Raw genomic sequence first — 25,455 nt, 5'->3', positions numbered from 1 at the left:
ACAACCATTCATGATGATTAAAGTAGGTGAATGTTTATATTAAATACAGAAAATCCGTAACGTTGCCCTAAGTAATGCAACAAACAATTGATGAATTTCAATCAACTGGTTAATAACTCTGTTGGCTTTACCACACACCGTAATCAAATTGTTAAATATTTTCCACTTGGACCTCTCATCTGTTCTGATGAAAGAAGGACAGTAACTATTTAATGCCTATGCTATAATTGATAGCTTATACTTCTATGGCTGAAAAAAAAAAAAAAGGTTATCTTTTAAACAGACTTCTGTCTGTTTAGGAGAATATTCATGCACATTAAAAAGTGGTTCTATAAACAAACAGCCATAAATATATATGTATATGTGTGTATATATATATATATATATATATATACATAAGAAACAGCCAACAGCAGCCAAGTATGTGATTATAGTAGAAAAACTGAAAAATAGCTTGTATGGAAAAGAAACAAATCTATTGATTAGCTTGAAGACACAGTAATACTGAAACAACATTTCTCCAGCAAGATCAGATGAGAGAAAAATAGGAAGAATATTCTATGCAGTATAGATGCATATTTTATGTAATGTATTAGCTACAAGAACTACATGGTTGTTTTTTTTGTCCAATAGAGGGCAGAGTGATAATGACGTAACAGCGGGAGCTGATAAAAAGTATTGAAAAACATTTTGCAGAAAAGAATGCTGAGCCTGATTCTCCGTGTAAGTATTACAGCTCCCACTGACTGCAGCCTTCCTTTTGGATTTACAGTGTCACTGTAAAAAAAAAAAAAAAAAAGATTTTTGCATGGATCTGGAGAAAAAGCAGTCTAGCAAACACAAACGAATAAAATAGATTAGAACACAACACACAGCTGGAATGGATCTTCAAAGATCGTCAAGTCAAACTGCCTGACCATTTCAAAGGTAATCAAAAGTTAAAATATATTAGTGAGGGCATTGTACAAATACCCCTTGAGCACTGACAGGCAACTGGCATCAACCACCTCTCTAGGAAGCCTGCTATAGTCCTTGATCACTCTCACAGTAAAGAAGTATTTCCGAATATCAAATCTGGACTTTCTGTGGTGCAGCTTTGTGCCATTCTGATGTGTCTTGTCATTTTAGTGACCAGGGTGAAGAGACCATCACCTCACCTGTACTTCTCTTCAGGAAGTTTGAGACCAGTGAGTTGCCATTGAGCCTGCTCTTCTCCATACTGACAACCCTAGTGTCCTTGGCCACATATGACATTCCTCCATAGAATCATAAGGTTGGAAAAGATCTACAAGATCATCTACTCCAATCATCAGCCCATCACTACCAGGGTCATTAAACCATGTCCTCCAGTGCAGCACTTATCCTTGTCTTGAAACCCTCCAGGGACAGTGACTCCACCACTTCCCTGGGCAGACTGCTCCAATGCTCGATCACTCTTTCTGAAAATAAATTTTTCCTAATATCCTGAACCTCTACTGGTGCAAATTAAGACCATTACCTCTTGTGCTATTGCTAGCTAACCGGAAGAAGAGGCTTACTCTCGCCTTTCTACAGGCTTTGTTCAGGTAACTGTAGAGTGCAGCAAGCAAGGTCTCCTGTGAGCCTCCTCTTCTCCAGACTAAACAATTTGAGTTCTCTCATCCATACCTCTAGACCCCTCACCAGCTTCATTGCCCTTCTTTGGACATAGTCCAGGGTGTCAATGTCTTTCATGTAGTGGGAAGCCAAAAACTAAACACAATACTCAGAGCATGGCCTCACCAGTGCCAAGGGCAAGGGGACGATCACCTCCCTGGCTAAACTATTTCTGATACAAACCTTCTTGGACACCTGGGCACACTGTTGGATCATGATTAGCCTGCTGTCAATTAAAACCCTCAGATCATTTTCTTCCACACAGCTTTCCAGTCACTCTGCCCCAAACCTGTAGTGAAGCCTGGGGTTGCTGTGACCAAAGCATAGCAGCTGGTACTTGCTCTTCCTGAAGCTCATACAGTTGGCCTCATTTTATCAATCCAGACTATTCAGATCGCTCTGTAGGGCATTCCTACCCTTAGGCAGATCAACACTTGTTCCCAGCCTGGTGTCACTTGCAAACTTACACTCAATTCCCTCATGCAGATCATCAAGATATTAAACCAGACTGACCTCAAGACCCTGAGGAACACAACCAGTGACTGCTCACCAGCTAGATTTAGCTCCCATCATCACAACTCTCTGGTCCCAACCATCTAGTCACTTTTTTACCCAGTAAAGTGTACATCTGTCCAAACCATAGGCTCTCAGTATCTCTAGGAGAATACTGGAGTCAACAGTGTCAAAGGCTTTGCTAATGTCTAGACAGAATACATCCACTGCCTTTGCCTCATCTACTGGGTGAGTCACTGGTCATAGAAGGAGATCAAGTTGGTCAAGCAGAACCCATGTTGTCTGGGTCTGATCCCCTGGTTGTTGCATACATACCATGTGATCACACTCCAGACAATCTGCTTTGTAATTTTTCTTTATACCAAGTCCACGTTCACAGCCCTGTCGTTCCCTGGATCCTCCTTCCAGCATCCTTGCTGTAGCTGGGTGTCACATTGGCAAGTCTCCAGTCTGGAATCTCAACCCTAGTATGCTGCCCCTATACTCATCTCTAATGAGCCTGGTTTTATCCCCTTTCCCCCTGAAACCTAGTCTCAAGACCTCTAAACAAGCCCACATGTGGACTAGAATTCCTCTCATCCTTTGAGACAGGTGAAATCCATTTGTCACCAGCAAACCTGGTGCTGAATAAACAATCCTGATTAAAAACAAAACAAAACAAAACAAAACAAAATTCCTTGTGGCATCAACCTCTTAGCCAAGTGTTTATCAGATGGGTTTTCCTATTCCTCTCAGTTTTTTTCCCTCCCTGTTACAGTATCAAGGAAAAGACCACCTGAGTTCCTGCTCCTTCAGCTAACCATCCCAATGCCCTACAGTCCCTCTTGATAGCCCTTGGGTTTCTCCCCACAACCTCAGCACTGACAACCTTCACTATCGGAAGTATATAATAATCAGAGGACCATACCTGACTAAGCAGCTTCCTAGTAACATCCCTGACTTGGACTTGAGGGAGACATCAGGCTTCAGTCTGAGTTGGGTCTGGTCAGCATATTGGGCCCTCTGTTCCCTTCAGAAGGGAGTCACCTATGACAATTACACTTGCTTTATTCTTGGCAGAAGCAGTCTTAAGACATGGAGGTATCTGACTCACCCTCAAAAACCCTCTGCATGGACTTCAGCATCCTCACTTACCTGTGTTTAAAGTCCCAGGGCCTCTTACCTTTTCTACAAGGGCACCTGGAGAGATGATGTAGGCTTGGAGGGGGTTTGCCTGCCATCCCAGTCAGGGACCTGTTTCCACTCTTCCCTGTCTGTTAGGTCCCCTTCTTCTGTCTAATGATAAGAGGATGGGGATTCTCTGATAGTTGTAGAGTGTCCTGCCAGTGACTTTCTTGAAGAAGTGGAAGGGTGTGGCTCCACTAGCTGATCTCCCTTTCATGTTCCCTGATGCCTCTTAATTTTTCTACCTCCTCTTTTAGCTGTGCAGGTGTTTAGATCACCCACCTGCTCACACTGCACATAAGCAGTATCTATCCAATACTTGCAATAGCCTCAAGCACTCCCTACAGCCAGAGACCTGGACAGCTGCGTGTTTGTGTGGGTGATTGGTCTGAGTAACCGTGTTGTTTCTAGCAGTGCCTTTTGGCTGAATGTAGACCACTGCTAGATCTAATTCTACTGAAAAGATGAGGACCAATAGTTGAGCTGGCCTCTCAAGTGGGGAGAGGAAAGTGCATCCTCTCTTCTTGCCCTCCCACATGAACTGCCATGCAAACTGCCGGGTCATGATCTACTGACATGCAGTGCCCTGTTTATACATCCTATTTGCCATGCTTCCAGTTACTCACGCTCCCTAGGGGCTGCCTTTGTATATGTGGGGAGCTTCTGCCAATACTACTGACTTTGCTCACATCATGTTAGTCACGTCTCATCAGGGGCTCCACCATTCCTGCTCAGGAAAGGGAGGGACGTGGAGCACCCCAACTCTCCCTGTCCTTGTTTTCGTGATATTTTGCTATGGTTATGACCCTCAACTAAGAGTCTCCCATCACAAGCCTCCACTGTGAAGTTTATCTGCTTGAGATCTTCAATAAAATGGCTTGCTTATAAATAGCTTGACCTGCTACATAATGGGATTGCTTGTTCCTTGTCCTTTAAATGTGGTATTGGGGCCAGTTCTCATGGATCCCTAAACCCTCTAGAGCCAATTCCTAGTAAACACTGCTAACTAGCTCTCTTAGTCACTTAAAGTTTGTTCTCTTAAGCTGCCAACTGGCAACTCAGCTGAACTTTTGTCTCATTACACCAAAAAAATTTTGAACTATTTCATGATCACTGTGGCAAAGACTGCCACCTACCATCACATCTCCTCAAGGTCTTCTCTATTCTCAAACAGATCTAGGAGATCATCTTTTCTAGTTGGCTCACTATGTGTTTATCGAAGCAAATTGTCTTCATTGTGCTTTAGGAATTCTTCAGACTTGCTTGTCACAGCAGTTTGATATTCCCAGTTTCTGTCTGGGAAACTGAAATCTCCTAAAAAGACTAGGGCAACTGATTCACATATGTATCCATATTGCTTGCAATTCATCCATGTATTTCCCTGGCAGTGTGGTTAATAGTAGACACTCACAATGTCTGAGTGTCCTCTTCAGTTCATGGAGGAGCCCATAAAGGGGCAGGCTCCCAGCTAGAGCTGCAACTGTGGAGAGAAGTCTATGGTGAAGTTGGAGTTTGGGGGAATCTGCTTATGCAGGATGGGCCCCAGGGTACAGACCCAAGTTGGAGCAGTTCTTCAACAGCAGCTTGTAGGAAGTCCAAGTATGATCAGTTTGGGAAGGACGACATCTATTGGAAGGACCACATAATAAAGCAGGGAAAAAGAGTGAGAAGGAAGGAGCAGCAAAGACAAAGCTTTACAGACTGACCTTAACTTCCATTCCCAGTTTGCCTATGACTCTCAAAGGAAGGCATGTAGAAGTGGGAGGATGGGAAGGAGTTTATTTTCAGTTCTCACTGTTCTAATTTGTCATCAATAGGCAATAAGTTACTTTCATTTCTCTTATGATTAGTCTGTTTTGCCTGTGGCAGTAACTGATGTGTGATCTCTGTCTTTATCTCAGCATTTTTCAATACATTTTCTCCCCTTGCCCTTTAGAGGAGTTGGAGTGAGAGACAACATGGTAAAGCTAAGCTACCTACCAGTGTTAAACCACCATAAATACAACTCCTAATATTCTTTTCACCTAAAGATGAAAAGGAAAAAGATGTCTGAGGAAAAATATCTTCTAGAGAAGGAGCTAGTTTTTCTGTTTCTAAGTATAGCTTTGATACTTTCTAAAAATTATGTATGGAGAATTTCAGACTTCATCCAGTCAGTGGAAGCAAGCGAATGTTGAAGCTAATGCACAGAGAAGAGATTAGAATTTGTTTCATCTTTGGGACAGGGAAAACATTTTTTATATCTTTGCAGTGATGCTAGGACAATGAAAAACGCTGCAACACATAGTATGATGTAACTCCATATGAGTAATGAATAACAGAAGTATAGTTCAGGTGAAAAACCCCTCTCTATTTTCTTCTTTCATCAGAACCATCTTGCAAGGTTTCAGAACGCAGTGCAATCTGTACATATTTTACCTGACTTTTACTGGGTATTCTAAGCAAAGCTTTTCAGTTCCCTTTGTTGGCAGGGTTCAGATAGACTAGCATACCTTTTCCATTACTATTCCATTTGGATTTTTTTCAGCCTATATAACTGCTGCAGTTACAATAGCTGAATAAATTTAAAAAGGCTAAGATGCTGTATCAATCCACGCTACAAAAATATACACATTATGAAAGACTTGGGAATGCTTAAAAATCATGGAACAAGAAGTCATTTTATAACTGACTTTTATATTATTCCCTACAATCATTTTTTTATTGTTTTGTACAGTTTTGTTTCAAATTGTCAGCCTGGGGATAGGTCGTTGTCTCCCTTGAGGGATTAGACTGCAGGCAAAGAGGTGGCACTGTCAGTAAAATTCTCTTCATTTCAAATAATTTTGTCCTTTTCTCCATTTATTTTCATCCCATTAAGTCCTCTGTAACAGAGGATTCCCTGTGTAAGCAGATAGTAGGCATCCACCCTGTTGTATGCTTGAAACCTCCAACCTCATGATATGCTAGTAGCACCTTAGTACCTTAATGAGAATCTATGGTGAAAGTTGTGAGATTAATTGTTCAATTTCTCGTTCTGGATGGCCAATTATCATGCCTGAGTTGATTAGCTAATACAAAAACACAGTGCTTGGAACAGTGGGGCAGAGGGGCGTGTAGAGATAGTACAGTTATTGGAAGCAGACACAGGTCTGAACTTGAGGTATTTCAGGTTGCCAGGATGTCCTGAGCTGAAATTAAAATACTGACTTAGAACATAGATTCTAAGAAACCAACTGTTAACTAAACTATTCTGAACCATGTACATCCCGTTAGTTTGCATACAACCAGTAAACTTCAGCTCAAACCATGGCTGTAGTGTATGTGGATAATTTCAGCATAAAGTGTATCAGAATCTGGGGACAGGCAGGTAGAAATAGAAGCCAGCTCCATGTGCCTCAACATTACTCACCTCAGGTGAACTTTTCAGTTTCTGTAAGTACTTTTACAAAAAAAGATCTAGGGACTAGCTCCCCCCTGTTCTGACTAATGTACTTGAAAGCAAGCGGTCTGCTTTTAGCTCCTGGCCTTTGTAACATAATCATCATCCTACTATAGGTGACACCAGTGATCTGAGCAAGCTGATTTTGCTTAATGTCACGTCCATTATCTTTATCAATTTTCATAATACAGAGATGTTGTCACAGGAAAAAGCCTTAGGAACACTAGTAGTGGTAGCCATGGTGAACAACAGGCCAACTAGGTACAAAGAAGCACCTAAACACCACAGATTACCTGAAAGATGTTCTTTACATCTGCCATGGTAGACAAATGGAAACGTGAAGCTTGGATCACAGGTTATATTTGTTCTTAGTGATATTTTAAGACTGTTTGCCTCATCTGTATTTTTCTAACACAAGACATGTTTTCCATGCTGCAGTTTTTGTGTGATGTACTTCATATGAGAAATGTGGCGTTTGAGGTAGAGAAAGAAGGGAATTACACAACAATTCCAAATACCTCCCTTCTTTATCTATGGTTTGAAGATATTCAAGAAAGAAGAAGAATTTAGAAAAAAAGCTAGGGTGCATTTGATCTTGAAAGTGATTTAAAAACCTGAATTTCATGGAGTTAGAGTAATTTTTTTTTATGTCTGCTGAGAAAGTCAACAGTTACCTGGTTACTGGAGTTTACAGCATGAGTCATTATAGTTTTATATGGTGTAGCTACATCAAGACATACCCTAAGAACTTTGTTTGCTTTTGCATAACATAAATGTTCTAAAACCAGTGAAAATATACACCAACCTAAAGAACAGGGACTTTTAGATAGAATTAGATAATTAAAAATACAAGGTTAGAGGAGACTGCAAAGGCGGAAGAAAGAAGGGAAAGGCTTTAGTTTTGAGTGGAACTCTGAATAGATTCAAATATGAATCACTCACTGGGATTAAAAATGGCACCTTTTTCTGCTTGTTTTTCACTTCTTAGTAGGATGCTAGTTTGCATGTTTGCTTTTTTTTCCTGTTATACTGTTAAAGTATGCCTGCCCAAAACTTTAGTTAAAATTGGATGTTATCAGCGTTGCTGCATTGCCAGTAAGGAATCTGCTCTCTGGGCTTGTTTGCCAGAGGTACTTACTTCTGTATGTTAAGTAGAAATTCTCTCATTCTGATACTGAAGGGTTTTCTTATGTACATAGTGAAACTAAGGAGATAAATTTGAGGGGGGAAAAAAAAAAAAGACTTAAAATCTGAAATTGGCTTTGGAAGATGGGCTAATTGCAAGGGTTACAACAAGCCCACCGCAATTTTTATCCTGGCTTAGTGAAACTGTGCTATGCACTTTGTATAGATTTCCTGTTCTCTGTTCTCATCTAATTTGAAAAAATCTTTGCTGAATACATGCTGTAAGCACTTGCATAAAATTTATTTGCAGTTTATAGCCAGCTAAAATAAAATATCTTTTGTAGGAAGTACTTGTTACATCCCAGTTTCACCAAATGTTTACATGGACCTTTTTTTAGCATGTGAGTAATCTCAGTTTAGTCAAATAACAAAAGTTGACATATACACATAACTAGGCATGTTTAAGCACTAATTGAACTGGGACATAAAGCATTAGCAGCATGTCAACGGTAGCTTAACACTGCTTCACAGTTTTTAAGATCTTCATTAAATGATTGAAATTAAATGGGTTGTGAACGTCAAGAATAAATAACTTTTTTTTTTCTCGTACTTTACAGAACGAGGCTCAAAAGAACATCTTGATCTCACAGAGTTAATAGGAGTTCCACTCCCTCCTTCTGTCTACTTTGTCACTGGCTACGGAGGTTTTCCAGCGTATAGCTTTGGTACAGATGCCAACATTGGTCGATTGACAAGTGCTATAATACCATTGCCTTTCTATAGAGATTTTGCAATTGTAGTTACAGTGAAACCAAACAGTGATCGTGGAGGAGTGCTATTTGCAATAACAGATGCCTTCCAGAAAACTATTTACTTGGGAATTAGACTTTCACCAGTTGATGAGAGCACCCAGAGAATAATTATGTATTATACCGAGCCTGGCTCTAGTATCTCCCGAGAAGCGGCTTCATTTAAAGTGCCAGTGATGACTAATAGGTGGAATAGATTTACAGTGACTGTTCAGGGAAATAGCATTGCTTTGTTCATGGACTGTGAAGAGTATCAGAGAGTTCAGTTTCAGAGGTCGGATCGAGCCTTGGTATTTGAGTCTGGCTCTGGGATATTTGTTGGTAATGCAGGAGCCACAGGCCTGGAAAAGTTCACAGTAAGTACCATGCAATAAATTCACATCTGATCCATATATTGAGCCCAATGCTCGGTTTTTGTACTATGAATATCAAAGTAAATATATCACTTACATTTGTATAGTCTTTTATCTGAAAGGCAGATTTCAGCATATACATTTGTTTAATTTCTGAGAATAATACCTTTGTAAAAATTCAATATTTTAAATTCTTACTAGCTAGATATGTTTATTTTACACAATATCAGGAAGAGATAAAGATATACATAAAATAAAGCTGTTTCTACAATTTATATACTACTTAAAGCTTTTCAGTTCTAGAAAAATGGAATGGACCTAAACCACTATTGCAAAACTTGAATGTAAGGGTCTTTCAGCTGTATTCAGACTGGAAATCTCAGCCATTGAGCTTCCAAGGTTATTGAGCAGGTGACCAACTCATTGCCAAACTGTAATGGAAATGTCACACCTTTTATGTCTTGCTTTTGTACTTCTTCTGTACTTCAAAAATTGCATGGTAGTTTATGATATACCTCTTCCCAAAAAGAGGTAGAGCAGTACAAAAAGTAAAAAAACATATTTGTTTTAGGAAAACAAGATATTATTTCCGAAGCTCAAGTGTATTGACAGGTTGTGAGCTTCAGTAGATAAGCAACAAAAATAATGTGTTTCTGTAATTTATCTGTCTCTAATAGGAATCTGTAATTTATCTGTTTCTAATAGGAATTACACAGATATATTGATTAGTAGCAAATAAATGGTAGAAAGGGATATGTAGGATAATGCCTGCTCATGCTTCCCTACCCAGACAGTTAGAATGACTGGACTATCGGAGCTCCCTGATTACTAGTAGGAATAAGAAACATTCAAGAAAATCAGTTGATTTGGGTACCCTACCTGGACAACTCATGTTTGATAATCAGTTTCTGAGATTATCACCAATAAATCTGCAAATATTGTGGAAGGAATGCATAGTGGATTACACCCTAAGGTACTTCCCACTGAAACAGGCTTTTTTTGTATGCTATACTGAGTACACAAATTTCAGTCATTTGCCTGTTTCATTGCTATGAATTGTGATGTATGCTTTAGTTCACACAGTGCCCTTGTGTTTTTATTTCTTCATGCATCATATGTGAGAATTGTTTCAAAGTAGAAAAATTACGTTGTTGATTAGCTGCTCAGACAAGAACATTTTGCCCCAAATAGAAACAATTCACAGCAGATTGGACAGATGTCTCTGTAGGTCAGTTGCTATTTTGTTCTGGCTCACGGGAATTCATCTGTCCAAAGCCCTGGTTGCCAGACACAAAAGGACATAACTATAATCAGATTTTATGGAACAAAAAGGAAATTCTCACCCTTGTTCCTGTAAAAAATGTGCAAAAAAGAAATGAACCGAGTCATGCTGAATTAGTGATGATGTGTCTGCAAACAGCTTTAACTGAGAAGGCACCGCAGGCACAAGACCTAGAGAGTGTCTATAGTACCTCATACCCATCCTCTGTATTGTAACAGATTTGACCATTACTTTCTTGGTTGGAATATATGGCTGACAGTAACTTTTCTTGGAAAAGCTTAGGGCTCTTCATTTTGCTTCCTTCACCTTCCAGAGCTGCAGATAAAAATATGAGAGGAAAATTTGTTTTCCAAACATGATTTTCACTCATAACATGAAAATTACTCATCACTTCCAACAGATAGCTCAGGTATCTGTTTGCATATCCTTTCATGTGTAGTTTTCAGTAAACTGTTTGGTTAGTTTAACATTGTTCAATATCTGATTTGGCCACTGTCTAATTGTAGGAGAAAAAAGGTGACTCAAATCACTGAGTTGCTACCTAAGATTGTCTGCAAATTCAGGAAGTACCAACGTAATAAGTTTCATGGCCTTTGATGGTTACAGGACAACTAAAGAATCTCAATGTTTGTTTCTTTTTCCTTTCTGGAATATTCTCAAATCCAGCAGAAAAGTTGCTTTCAAAATATTCCCTTGCTTATAATTCCCCAAAGCTTCTAGGAAAGGGAGAGAAGACAGCAGCAGTGGAAACAGGGAGCCAGAAAGTAGGACATGACAAACAAACATGGCACTGGAATTTGCTTTATTCTCTCTTTTTATTTTATTTTATTTTGTTATATTAAACAATAGCAAACCGTCCTATGATTCTTATCTCAACAAAGGTTGCAGTTTTCCTCACCAAGACTCAGGCTTTACCTCTGAACGAGCAAATCTGCTATGCGTCCGTGACCACAGTCAGCACACAGAACACAACCAAAATGTTGCTGTGTAGTGTAAACATTATAGTTCCTTGAAGTCACCAGATAAATACATTTTTAGGAGTTATGTGGAGACAAAGGCTAAATCTGGCAGCTTCTTCAGGCTGTTGCCTACAAAAAGTGCAAGAGTAGGAAGGCAAAATATGTAGAGTGAGCAGAACAGGAAGACACAGATCATGGTGATTGACGTCCATACTTGTCTTTCTACCCTATGTGTCTATCATGCCCAACTCCATGATACCTCATAACAAGGGAATGTCCTGCACATTTCTTTGAATCTTTGCAATCTAAAAGACAAGATAAGATTTAAATGATTAAAATGACTGTTCCTGCTTCTTCAGCATGTCAGAGTGAGAAATGTAAATCGCAACTCAGAAACATTTGTTGATCAAAAATCCCATCTCCTTTCTGATTTGAGGTTTAAAGCTGGTTTCTCCCCCGATTTCTTCACCAATTACCTGTATTCCCTCACAATCCTTTGCCTGTTTTTTATGGATTTTCACTTGCAATTTTTGCAGTAGCAATGTACTTTTTAACCAGGAAAAAAAGCAGGCTGCACTTCAAAGGCTCTTAGCCAGAATCTAGAAATCTATCTTTCAGATGAAAGACAAAGTATGTAAACAATTTAACAGTTCTCTTGACCTTAAACTCATAGTCTGGCAGCTTCAAATTTTATTGCAAGACCAGAACATGAAAACATATTTATACTTTTAAATTGAACTTATTTAAAAATATAAATTCATGCCTCAAATAGTTTTCCAAGCAAGTAGAGGATTTTATAGTCTGTTTTCCATTTGTTTTTCTTTCTTGTGCATACTCGATGAAATATTACTTCCTAGAACTGCTTTTCTTGTTTCATGTAGGGTTCAATTCAACATCTGACAATCAGATCTGACCCAAGAGCCACTGAAGATCATTGTGAAGATGATGATCCAGCTGTGAGTATTCTTACAAATATTTCTTTATCTATCCTCAGTTCCTGTATATCTGATTTCAAAGTCATTTACCATGGGATATTTTTCATAGGCCTAACTGTATTATATCCTCTTGTCAAGACAATACAATTTTTTAAATTCTCTATACGAAAGTATCTTTTTTTTTACTGTGCAGTCTGTGAAGCTGTGATTTAATATAAAACATCCTTTTCTTTTGTCTGTAACATCCTTGAAAAACGGAACAGTGTTTAATATTTATCTGAAAGTTCATCTTCATGAAATATCCTTAGCATCAAAACAAGTTAACATCATAATGAGACTGAGGCTTCCCTAATCTGGGAAAATAAATAAATACATACATACGTACGTACATACATAGATATAAGTTTTTTTCTGCATCAAGTAGGTAATTCCTTGGAGAACATGGTTTTTCCTCTGATTTTTATGAACTGGCTGTTCTGATTGGATTTTCACAGGCTTCGGGGGATATCAGTGGCAATGGCAGCGTTCAAGAATATGAAGACATTACTGAGACACAAGAAGAACTCGTGCCTTCTCACCTTCTCATGAGGGTAAATTTATTGGATTTATTCACTTTACCTTTCTGGTTTAATATTGCTTCTTCAGGTAGTAAGGTGTAGATTCTGCCACTAGTTTTTCCTTTATAGCAGCTTTCAAAGGCACCTCTGAGAACAATATGTACTCATCCACAAGAGTGACTGCACTACATCAGATCAAAAGGATGGTTTATTTGATAAGGATCAACAAGTGCCTTGAGAAGAATATAACAACAAGGAAAGAATGCAAATATGACAGTTATCTGGAACAATTATCATTTGCTATGTTTTAACCTGGTAGGTGGCTAAGTGCTACAGACTTCCACTTACTCTCCCCTTTCCCAGTGGGATGTGGAAGAGAATTTTTAAAAAGTGGAATTTGTGCTGTGCTACTTTTCCAGCAACTGTCTGGATGGTTGAGGTCCCTCACCAGGACGAGTGCATGCATTCATGATGCTTCCTGTAGCTGGAGGTAGAATGTCTCATCCACAGGCTCTGCCTGATCTGGTGTCCTACATTGATTCATCGATTCATCGATTCATACATTGGCTACCTTTGCTGCCTCAGTTTCTAACTGTCACCCATAGACCTTCAACTGGCTCATGATTGTCCTTCAGGGACAGCTCTTCACATTCCATTCCTTCCCTGATGTAGTTAGCAATACCCCCTCCCTTCCTTCCTTGCCTGTCCCTTCTGAACAGCTCATAGCCATTCACAGCCACACTCCAGTTGTGGGAACCATCCCACCAGGTTTTGGAGACCACAACTATATCATGATTTTCAAGCAGCACAGTAGTTTCCAGCTCCTCCTGCTTGTTTCCCAAGCTGTGTGCCTTAGTGTAAAGGCACTTCAGCTAGGCAGTTGCTCTTGTCACTTCCTTAAAAAAAAACTTCTTAATTCTTTTTAGGCTTTTTCCTTGATCTTCCCCATTACTTTCTCCTGTTTCACAAGCAGGCATTGCCTCATTACAAGAAGAGGAAGACAGAAGACGTTCTGTTCTGCATATTGGATGCTCAGCCCCCTGTAGGCAGGAATCACCCACAATTCTCATCTCTTTTTCAGTGTAGTAGTCTTGGTGTTGGGGGAAGGCCTTTCCTGGTTTGGTTTTATTAGCATGTCAAGACTGAGTGGGCTGTTACCACCTTCAGACAGGTCTTTCACATTCAGGACCTCATACCTGTGGTAGAGAGGCACCTGGAGGAGTGGAGCAGGCAAGGAGGGTTTTCATTTGCAGCTTTGGGCACAGAGTTGCTTCCATTCTCTCTTTTCCTTTGTGTTCTTGCCTCCAGCTTTGCAGTTTTTTTCTTCAACCTGATGTGACACAGTCTGCCTTGGGTTTAAATACAGACTGCCATGGGTTTGTGTTGTTTCCTTTGAAACAACCTGTTTGTACGTGGCTGAATTGTGGTTTCCCTGTTCCTTCTTTTTGTCCTGAGTGATAATCTTAATCGACATATTTCATCCTGTAACCTGGTCACAAGGCAGAGCAGATTGTCTACCTGCTCACACCTCTCACACAGCTGTTTTGATTGCTGCCCCACAGTGCCAGTGAGAAACTCATACACTCTAAGCAGCCAGAGGTCTGAACTGCTACATTATTGTCTCTGAATTCTAATGGTTGAAATACTGGTATGTACAGGTGGGTGAGTTGCTGAGCTTTATTTCTTTCTCTTCAAACTTCTGAGTCAGTTTCTTCCACAACAGATACACAGGCACATAGGGAATAAGAGAGTCTTCATTTTGCCCAAGTAGGGTGGCCACTTCAACCACTGTTGGTCTTTCATTATCTTTCCAGTTCATTCCTGACAGGGTGCTGGCATACAATGATGGTACATTCCATACAATTCTTCTCCACATCAGTCACATACTTTTAATGTCATCTGGATTTTGGGAGTTGGTATTATCAACCAAGTTAATTCCATACACCACCTCTACCAAAGCTATTTCCCTCAAGTACTGAATACCTTTCTCCATGGTGATCTATTTGCCTGAGCTAAATACCAGGTCTTCCTTGAAGAGACATCTTTCCCTCACGACTGACAAGAGTGGCTGCCATTCAGTGAAAGACTGTGTCTCCTTTCCAATTGCTTTGTCAGTGCCAGTTTCCCTAGAAAGGGATCTCAGCTGTTTAGCTTCACTGCCAGCTAGGTCCAGGATACTGGCTCCACCATCACCTGTACAACAGCCATAATCTTTTCACAAATCTCGCAGCTCACTCAGTGTTAGGAGTCAGATGGTTTCTGTTTTTTCCTCTTTTTGCCTTTGTGATGGATCCACTTTCTTCTGCTTCTTCTCTGAATTTATAAGTTTCTCTTTGCTAAATGTTCTGACTTTCATAGACTTTTCTTCATCTTGCTGATATTGGCACTGATTGATTCTCTGGTTGAACCATGGAGCTTGTTACAGGGATTGAACTGACCACAGGGCTGACTGTGAGGGTCATGGCACCTGCAAGGCCCACCAGAAGGGTTAGAGCAACTGCTGGTTCTGTCATAAAAGTCAGAGCAACTGCAGGACCCATCACAGGGGTTAGAGCAGCCACAGGGTCTGTAACAAGGACTGGAGCAGCTGCAGGACCTGTCACAGGAGCTGGAGCAACAGCAGGGCTCATTGAGTGGTTTTGAGTGGTCACAGGTCTCATCACATGCTTGGATCAGCCACTGAATCGGTATCAGAGTTGGAGCAATTACAGGGCTTAGTGCAGGAGTTAGAGTAACCACAGGACCTGTCAGAGAATTTGGAGCAGCCACTGAGTTCACTGAAGAGGCTTGAGCAACCACAGGTCTGAACTTCTGGGCATGGTGCACCTCCCTTGGGAGGAATTTTGTTTGTTTGTTTGTTTTTTGACACAGTACTTGGAACAGGCACAGGACGTGCAGCAGAAGCAACCACAGGACTCATCACAAGGATTGGAGTGGCAGTAGGTGAGCAGTGATCACAATGCTCAGAGCAACCACAGCACCTGTTGCAGGAATTGGAGCTGCCATAGGAGTTGGAGGGTCCATTGCATTGTTATCAGATCCAGATGTGTTCTCTTTGCCTTGAAGATGCTGAATAGTGTTGAACAGAGCTCAGTAGGCACAGGCCAGTTCAGCACACTGCAGTGTTTTGTACCTCTTTAGGATTGCTAGGGCAACAGCAGACTTTTTCCAAATGTTTTATTAATTTTTCAGGTTTCTGCAGTTGTTCAGAAGTGAAGTTTCAAACCACTGGGGGTGCAGTGCTCTGGACAACTGCCTGTACCATTCTGCACTCTCTGCCACACAGAACTATCCCACCACAGGGCAGATCTCTGGGCAATATTCTAAAATAATTGTTTAATCTCAAACATAACCTGAAACACATTCATGATACACAGCAACAGGAGCACTCTGGTTTGAACATCCCACAGGTATTCATAATTCTCAAGAGCCGTAGTAGCTTGCTCTTGAGCTCTAGGCAAAGAAAGTAAGTGAAAGAGAGGCTGAGGAACTGTTGGAAAGTGCCCTCCTCTATCTCCTTTATAGCTAAGCTCCCTGAGGAGACAAAGCAAAGGCTGTAATTACTAATACTATCAAACAGTTTGGTTTCCATTGCCCAAAGACAACTGCAATGCCAAATACCCACACAATGTTAGTTTCTCAGCTGCCTAATTTTATCATAATATTGGCAAAGGCCACACAGCTTAGCAAAAGAGAAACCTTAATGCAACTCAGAGAAGACAACAACAACACAGCAAGGAAAATAAACAGCAAGCCACATGCTACACGGTAGTATGAGTAGTCTCTCAAAGAGTCTACATAAATTAGGGGAAAAATTAACATAATGATCAGCAATTACTACCACAACACCTTTTGTTAACACACTGCAGTCAGATCTGCTGTTATGTCAACACTTTGAGTCCCACACTGAGTGCCAAAATGCCTTTTGTGGTTTAACCTGGCAGGTGGTTCAGCACCATACAGTCATTTGCTCACTTCTCCTCCTTCCCAGAGCAGTGATACAGAAAGTGCTTGAGCCAGGAGTGTGTATGTTTGTGTTTAGTGGATCTCAGCTGCGTATGTCCCCTTGAATCTCTTGGCTTGTTCTTTTCAATTCATGGGAATTTTTGCATCCTCAGTTTCCTCCTGTAGATTTCCTTACCCTAATCACCCTCCTTGGCCTCCTGGCAATACTCTTCTCATTGCAGACCAGGATGATGCTGGCCTTCTTTGCCAGAAGGGCACATTGCTGGCTCTGCTTCCAGTTGCCTTACTGGAGCCCTGGAATAGATAGCATTCTTTGGATTGTTTCAGCATGTTTCCATTTAATGGACCTTACATAATTTTTAGGTCAGTGAATCAGCAAAAAAAGGAGGTGTTCATAATCTCTGTAAGAGGTCTTTTTTTTGTAAAGAATCTTTCTGTGTTTTCCCTGACAGTTTGCTATTCAGCCAAAAGCTGTCTTTGGCACATCTACAGGAATTCTCAGAAAAAAATACCGCCACTCTGTATGTCAGAAATGCAATGACAGACAATGCCAGAAAGGAAAAGTAGGAAAAAAAGAGTTTTCATTTTTAGTTCATGAGTCTTGAAGCCATTTGGTTTGTGTTGGAGTATTGGTTTTATAAGGATTTTTTTTTTTCCCCTCAGGAACAGAGTCATTTTCTTCTCATTAGTTTTATGTATTCATCAATTAGCAATCACAAAAATACAATCAAGTATCACAGAACATTTCAGGTAGATGGAAGGTTTGTTTAGTCCAACCTTCTGTCCAAAACAGCATCAGACAATCAGGTTAGATCACACTTCTAAGGGCTTTTTCCAATCTGGTCATGGAAACAATGGAGGTTGTTCATTATACAGTCTCATTGTACAACCTATTCCAATGCATGTCTATTCTCGTGGTGAAAATATTTCTCCCTACATTCAGTCAGAACATCACTTTTTTCAGCTCAGTTCCCATTGTCACTTCTGCTGCCAAGCACTACTGTGACAGCCTAGCTCCATATTCCTCATAATCTTACTGTGGACATAGGAAGGCTGCCACAAGATCAGCCAGAAGGCTTCTCTCCTCCAGACTGAAGAACACCAGTTCCATCATTGACTGCTCATGGAAAGTGCTCCAGATCTTGTCTGTCTTGCTGGGCATATGCTGGACCCATTCCAGTTTACTAATATTTGTCTTGTAATTGGGGACCAAAATTGGATCAGCATTCTACATGTGGTCTAAGAAGTGCTGAATGAAAGAAGTTTACAGTATCCCTAGATCTATTAGTCAGAACTCCTGCTAATATATATTTCTTTGCTGACAGAATGCACTACTGGCTCATTTTCAGCTTTCAGTCCACTGACAACCCCAGGTCCTTCTTTGGATAACTGATTTCCAGTTTCATAGATTTATAGAATATCCTGAGTTGGAAAGGGCTCACAAGGATCACAGAACCATAGAATATCCCAAATTGAAAGGGACCCACAAGGGTCATATTCTCCAACTCCTCACTACTCACAGGACCACCCAATAAAGAAACCATATATCTGAGATATCCAGAAGCTTCTTGAATTCCAGCAGGTTTGGTGATGTGACCACTTCTCTGGGGAGCCTGTTCCAGTGCCCAAGCACGCTCTCAGTGAAGAACCTTTTCCTACTATCCAACCTGAACCTACTCTGGCATAGCTTCATGCTGTTCCTTTGGATCTTACTGCTGGTCAGCAGAGAGAGATCAGTACATGTCCCTCCACTCCTGTCATCAGGAACCTATAGACCATAGAGTCACACCTCCATCTTTTCTTTAAGCTGAACAAATCAAGTGACCTCAGCTGCTCCTTGTATATCTTGTCCAGTTTAATAATTTATTAGCTGAAAAAGAAGTGTCCAGAATACTCACGTGGTGCTGATGTATTTTCTATTTTTCAAAGTCTTAAAAAGCTCACAAAAACTATAAAATAATCTGTGATATGTTTTTAGTTTTTAATATGTATTTGATTCGTTTTTCTGCTATTTGTGACATATGGGGGCAATATACATGTAATAATTGCTCAAACCAGTTCAATAATACAAGTATACTAAAGACACCACTACAGAAGATGGACATTATACCTGCATTTCTTCTCTTTTTCACAGAGTTTGTAAATTTACTCAATTGTGTATCTAGTGCACCCTCTTTTTTTGTATGAAAGTAACATAATAGATTAAATGTTTTATGATAAAATCTTGCTTTCTGTTTTGATAATGGAACTTGAGAGTAAGTTTCAAGATTATTGAACAAATAATCAGTTTTTTGTGTATTTGCAGTTCCATTTTCAGTTGACATATATACCAGCACATTTTTTAATAGAATGTGTAGAGTTGCAATCAGACATAAAACTCAAAGGAAAATCTGATCGTGTCTCTTTACTGGACTTTCATGAGATATACCTTACCAGAGAAAAAAATATCTCATGATGCAAAACCAGTCCTTGTTCTTGTCATTGCTTTTTTGGCAGTGCATACATTTGTGAACAGATGCTTTCAAGGATGAAGTACAGGAAGAGTAAAACTGGTGCCTGTAGCTGCCTGTAGAGTGGCACACTGTAGACTCATATTTAGCTTGCCCTGAACAAGAATCCTTAGATCTCTTTCTGTACATATATCGAGGATTGCTCCAACCCAGATACAAAATCCAATGATTTTTTGTCTAGCTGTATGCTGGACATTTTATCCAGAAGGATACTGTGAGAAATGGTATTAAAATCTTTGCTAAAATCCAAAAAGATTGTATCAGCTGGCTTCTCTTACTCACCTAGATGGGTAACCCTGTCATAAAAGGTTAAATTAAGTTAGTTAAGTATGACTTTCCCCTCATGAACCCACGTTGGCTGTGATCTATGACTGCATTGCCTTTCAAGTGTTTTTCATCTGGGAACCCCAGACCCATCATCAGTTTTGAAGACAGAAACAAAGGTGGCATTAAAAATATCTGCTTTTTTGGCTTTCCTTATTTGTGAGCGGATCATCCTCATCAAATAACAGAGCAGTATTATCTCTGGTTCTCCTTTTGTTGTTTATATATTTCAAAAAGCCCTTCTTATTGTCCTCTGAGATACTAGTCAGCTTCAACTCTAACTTTGGTCTTGTGAGTTATCTCCCTACAATGATGAATAGCATCTCCGTATTCCTCCCATGTCATCTGACCTTGCTTTCAGTGGCCATGTGCTTTCTTCTGCCTAAGCTCTAGAAAATGATCCCTGTTCAGCCAGGACAGCCTTTTGCCCTGCTTGCTTGACTCCTGACATTTTGGAATCACCTATTCCTGTGCTTTTAAGAAGTGGTACTTAAAAACTGAACAGCACGGATGAACCCCACGATCATGAAAAGCTTGTTCTCAGGGGATATCACCAACTTATTCCCGAGCAGCCTGTAGTCTACTCACTTCAATGTTTTGAGTCAATGTTTTTCTGGAAGTTTTCCTTTACTACCGAAGATTTTAAACTTGACTATTTCACAGTGACTATGGCCAAGATGGCTAGCAGTCACCTCTTCACATCTCAGACACCCTCCATTTACAAATAAGAAATCTTGGCAAGCCTATTTTTGTACTTTACCCCTAGCAAGCTTGTTTAAAGTTCTTTCAGTCATCACTGCACAAAAATTCTTTTCCCTCCCTGGGAAAGGTGTATTCCACCAAGCACCAGCAGGCCTGGTATTGTGTAGACCATTCCACGGTCAAAAAAATAAATCTAATTCTACCAGTCACCAGAATCAGAGCCATTTTTTGAACAGCTGAATATGTCTGTTTCTTCCAATATGATTCCTTGCTGCTAGAAAGAGACAGAAAAACACTACCAGTCTTTTAACCAATCATCTCAAGGCCCTGAAGTCTTCTTCCTGAGCAGCTTCCTATGGGTTGGGTTTGGTTAGCGTATTGGGCCTCTCTTCCCCACAAAAGGAAGTAATCTATTGCAATAATCTTTCTTTTTTTCTTGACTGCTCATCAAGTTTCAGAGCCTTATACCTGTTGTATAAGGACACTTGGGGGACTAAAGTAGGCTGGGAAGGGATATGCCTGCCACCCCAAGTAGAAACATGCTTCTATTCTCCCTGTCTCTTAGGTCTTCCTTCTTTTTGTGTGGTTCCAAGAAGGTTGAGGGTCCTTTACTTCTTCCATTGTGGCCAGCTGATGCATGTGTCTCAGGGATGGCAAAGTATGATTTCAAGTTGATTTCAGTGATACCAGTTGATCTTCTCTGACTCCCTGATGCTCCTCAGCCTGTTCACCTTCTCCCAAAACTCTGACCCCAAGCTGAACAGTTCTTCTACCTGGGCACAATTCCCACAGGGATGCTGATTTCTGCCATTAGACATTGAAACAAAGCTCAGGCACACTCTGCAGCCTGAGACATGGATGGCTGTGTGCTTCTCTTTCTTCTCACCCACAAAGCCAGTCATTTTATAACAAAAGGCAATCAGGTTGATCAGGTATGACTTACCTTTCATTAATCAGCATTGACTGTTCCTGGTTAGCTGCTTCTTCATATGTCTAGAAATGTGTTCCAAGAGATTTTGCCTCATGATTTTTCCAGTGTCCAAAGTAAGGCTTACCAATCTGTACTGGTGAGGATTATTCTTTTGGCTTTAAATTAAATTGAATAATCTACAAGTAAATGTTCCAAATAGATTTTATCATTTTTAAGGCTATTTTTGTATTATTCACATACTGATCACAAGAAATGTAAAAAATTAAAAAATGTTACATATATATATATAAATATTTTAACGGAGATTCTAAAGTATGTTCTGGGCTGTAATTAGGAGTCTGCATCAGAGCTTGTATGGTTACCAGGGTTAAAACACAACATTCAGTAAATATTTTAGCAATCCATATTACAAATTGTTGTACTTGTTGATCTGGTTCAAGAGCAGAATTCTTTGCCCATTAAGTCAGTTCCAAACTACCATGGCATCACATCTAAATTTTACTTAAATGGAAAATTCAGGTCCTCATAAAATAATTGTCATGGCACTGAGCTGACACTTCTCCAATTTTCTAACTCCTTCAGGGGGTAAACTAGTTATATTCCTCTTATTATTATTATGTACCAGGTTACAAAACTGACCACTTTTTACCGACCCTGAGACAGTTTCGGGCTTAGTTCTCTAGTAGTACCTTTATATTTCTTGTATTTTTTTCCATCCCCATAGGCATGTCAAGTGTAGATCACTTGGTCTGGAAGAGCAGATCTAACTGTATTAGCTTTTCTCAAAATCCTGACCAAATCTGTGTGACATCTGATGCTCGGCAGAAGCTAAATGTGTACTGTCAGGAAGAAAAAAAGAGGTGAAATAAAATTTTTTAAAATAAAGAGTGTGTATCTGCTGACATTTAGTAAATTTCAGTTGTAATGATAGCAATTGAAAGGTATTATTTGGGAGAGATCTGGATTTCTGGTTTACTTCATAAATGTAGAACTTTTAATTACTATGCTTTGAGAAACATGATCAGTTGATTCTCGCTTTATAGCATGTGCTAAGACTTCTTTCTAAACTGTTTTTTGGGATTTTACATTTTTTAGCCTGAAGACTCACTGGCTGAGGCAGTGGAAGCACCTCCAACCATATTATCTTATTTGAAAGAAAATGATTTCTCAGGACGTCACAGAGAAGAAGAAACCTCTGAACCAGCTAAAATTAAAGAACAAGGCACTGCCTCTTTTTTGTCTGCTTTCTTGTTTGGGAGCATGGGAGGAAGAGTTGTCATTTATGTTATGTAGGTCAGAGTCAGTAGTTTTCCCATACATGAAAAGCCACTGACATATTTTAGATGCTGTCAGAAACTGAAAACCCTGAGACTTTGAGGATCTTGTGTGTTAGAAAAGGATTGGCTTCTCAAACACTGAAACTGCAATCTCTTACACTACAGATTCTTAACAGCAGCAAAGATAAGTGTTAGCAAATACAGTCACCATTCAACTCATCTCTCACTTCACTCCATGCTTACATCAGCCGTTGTTAAATATGCAGAGAATAAATTTACCCTTCTACAGTATAGAAATTTAAGTCATGGAACAAGAGTTTATATTTTAAAGTTCAAATTTAAATACATAGGTAGATAAATAAACAAAGCTGACATGTGGAGCTATGGCTGCAATACTCTACAGCACTGAGCAGGAGTTAGGCAAAGGAAAGGAAAGGAGAAAAGTCCTCTCTGTTCTGCTCAGGTCAGTGAGAAGCATGGCATTTGGCATTACAGAGGTGAAAATAGGCTGCTGTTAGACATGATCTTGAGGCAAATAAGATGTTTAAAGTAAACTTTCAAAATATAATTTTATTCTCTCTTTTCTTCTGATTTTCTGTCCTTTTAAATATTTCAGAATTATAAAACGACTAACACCAATTCTTGGAATGTTTCTGTCTGTGTATTTTGGTAATGATCTAAGTAATTTATTTTTCTTGTAACTAAATGCAATCAGAATGTTAAGATAAATAATCACTGAATTAGAGTCATTTTCCTCTCTCGGTAATAAGTGATTATCTTATTTAGACTCGGCTGTTGTGGAAACTGGACAAAGCAACAGAGAATCTACAGCTGTCATGCAGAAAATCTTAAGAGAAGAAGATGGCTCTGGTGCTAGTGTCTTGCTAGGAGGGAGCAGAGAAAAGGTCTGTACTATGGATTTAATATCTACCCTATCTTTTTTTTTCTCAAGAGCAGGAACACATGAACTTTAATTGCTTTTGTGAGCTGTTGCCTTTACCTATTACATCATAGCAGCATACCAAAAAAGCACATTGCTTTGTACATTTTTGAATGTCCTCTCATTACAGCAAATTGGAAAGTGTTCACACTATGCCAAAGTTCAGATCTATAATGATTTCTACTATTGAGAGGGGATTTATATTTTTCATTCATATATAAAAATTTTCTGAGTTTTGCACCACTTCCATTTTGCATTAAAGGGAGTGAGAAGCAAACAAAAAAAAAATAACCAACATAAATCCTCACCGCAAAAACCCGTGATTTTTAATTAGCTGAAACGAGGCATCTTGTTCTACCCCACAGTGATTACCTTACAGCTGAAAGTCCTGTTTTTTTTTTTAAGAAATGTGGCATATAAATAGATTTAGAAGGACACTGTGGGTGCTCTTCAAGTACTTCTGTGTGAAGGACCAAATGCAAAGAAGCACTTTGTTATGTCAGTGTCTTATTAGCAGTTGAATCCATGCAGAAAACCAAAAGGAAAGAGGACTAAACTCCAGAATGATCCATGCCTGTATTGCATGCCACTAGTTTTCCTTAGTTGTCCTCAGTCTAATGTGAAAATGTAGTTATAAACTCATTTTTAATTGAATGACCAGCCAAGATGTAAATCCTATGTTTTGCATCTTGAAAAGGCAATGACAGAGTGGACTGCACTCCTGAATGTCTGCAGCTCCTATTTATTCCTTTATGAAAGCAGTGTGGGCTGCCTCCTGACAACTGAACCTGGAGCTGAAAAATTCTTGAAATGTAACTGGCAGGTATCCTGATATTTACAAGTAAAAGATGCTTTGATTAATGAACTATTGAGACTGTACAACTAGAACACTTTATAAAGGATCAAAGTTGAGTCAACTTGATCTACGTCTTGGTGTTCCTTGTATTACATCTCTGTGTTAGATTAATTACATGAATAGATGCTGTTTACTTCTATACCTAGCTTCTTTATAGGCTGCCAGTACATTTTTTACAAGTGCTCAAGAGGAGGAGATAACTGGATAGCTTTCAGCTATCAGAGATGCCTTCCAAAAATCCAGATCAGGCTCTTTTTTTTTTTTTTGTAAATGTCCAAGTAGAAATACCTAGTAGGGTCCTTCTTGATAGAAAAATAATCTAGAAATTGTGTGTACCTGTACATTACTGAACTGAGGAGACAAAGATGGGTTATAAGTTCAAAATTTATCAATATGATAGCAACGGGTACAACTATGATGGATTACTGACCAATATTATGGTAGCAAATAAATGAGGTTTGCTCCAAAATTAACACCTTCTATTTAATTATGTTGTTTAATTATTGACTCACTGGTGATGACTATCCTCACTCTGTAAGCCATTTGCTAGGATTTCTCTCTTTACTATCAGTAACTTCCCCATTTTCCCCGCATTCCCTAGCTGCTTAGAATTTGTAACAAATCACTGGACAGCATTTGGCCTCCCCTGCCTTAACCTCAGCATATATGTATGTTGAACCATCTCTTCCAATGACTGGATCAAGACATTTAAATTGACCTCACAGGACAGGATATAGTCTGAGGTGAGAGTGTTGTTCTTTGAGTATTTGAGTGCACTCCTTGAGACAGAGCCTGAGGGAAGAGGATTGTTTTTTTAGAATATGTAAGTACCCTTCAGGGGATGCAAGGAGCAAATTTTTGATTTGTTGATAATACCTGTTTCTCCCTGGAGGAGATGACTTCACTTTGGAGGCTTTAGAATACATGTGTACCCCTTGGGGGTGTAAGGTACAAATTGTTGAGTTGTTGAGAATATGTTTTTCCTCCCAGAGAGATCACCTTACATTTTGAGGCATGATCATTAATGAAAAAAAAGAATAAGGGTGGGAATCTGCTCCTCAACCTTTTAGAAAAACACGATGCCAAACCCTTCTCACCTTGCTCCTTTCTCTGGGATCCCTGTGGCATCATCAATGTCACTGTTTTGGGCAGCTGTCTTCTTTGGATTAATATTTGCAATTGCTTATGTTGACCCT

General features: G+C 39.6%; 1 protein-coding gene across 2 annotated transcripts in view; it reads left to right on the top strand.

Annotated features, from left to right (window-relative positions):
* Window positions 1–25,455, top strand: part of COL15A1 (collagen type XV alpha 1 chain) — a 111,020-nt gene that overhangs the window by 22,334 nt on the left and 63,231 nt on the right. For both annotated transcript variants that reach the window (XM_048940711.1, XM_048940710.1), the window contains exons 3-7: window positions 8,476–9,023; window positions 12,143–12,217; window positions 12,691–12,786; window positions 22,282–22,408; window positions 23,250–23,368. In XM_048940711.1, the coding sequence (XP_048796668.1) occupies window positions 8,476–9,023; window positions 12,143–12,217; window positions 12,691–12,786; window positions 22,282–22,408; window positions 23,250–23,368 (965 nt within the window). The remainder of the gene's footprint in view (window positions 1–8,475; window positions 9,024–12,142; window positions 12,218–12,690; window positions 12,787–22,281; window positions 22,409–23,249; window positions 23,369–25,455) is intronic.

This window comes from Lagopus muta, chromosome 3 (genome assembly GCF_023343835.1).
Source record: "Lagopus muta isolate bLagMut1 chromosome 3, bLagMut1 primary, whole genome shotgun sequence".
NCBI classification, from domain to species: domain Eukaryota; kingdom Metazoa; phylum Chordata; class Aves; order Galliformes; family Phasianidae; genus Lagopus; species Lagopus muta.
This window is presented reverse-complemented; position numbering and strand designations above follow the sequence as displayed.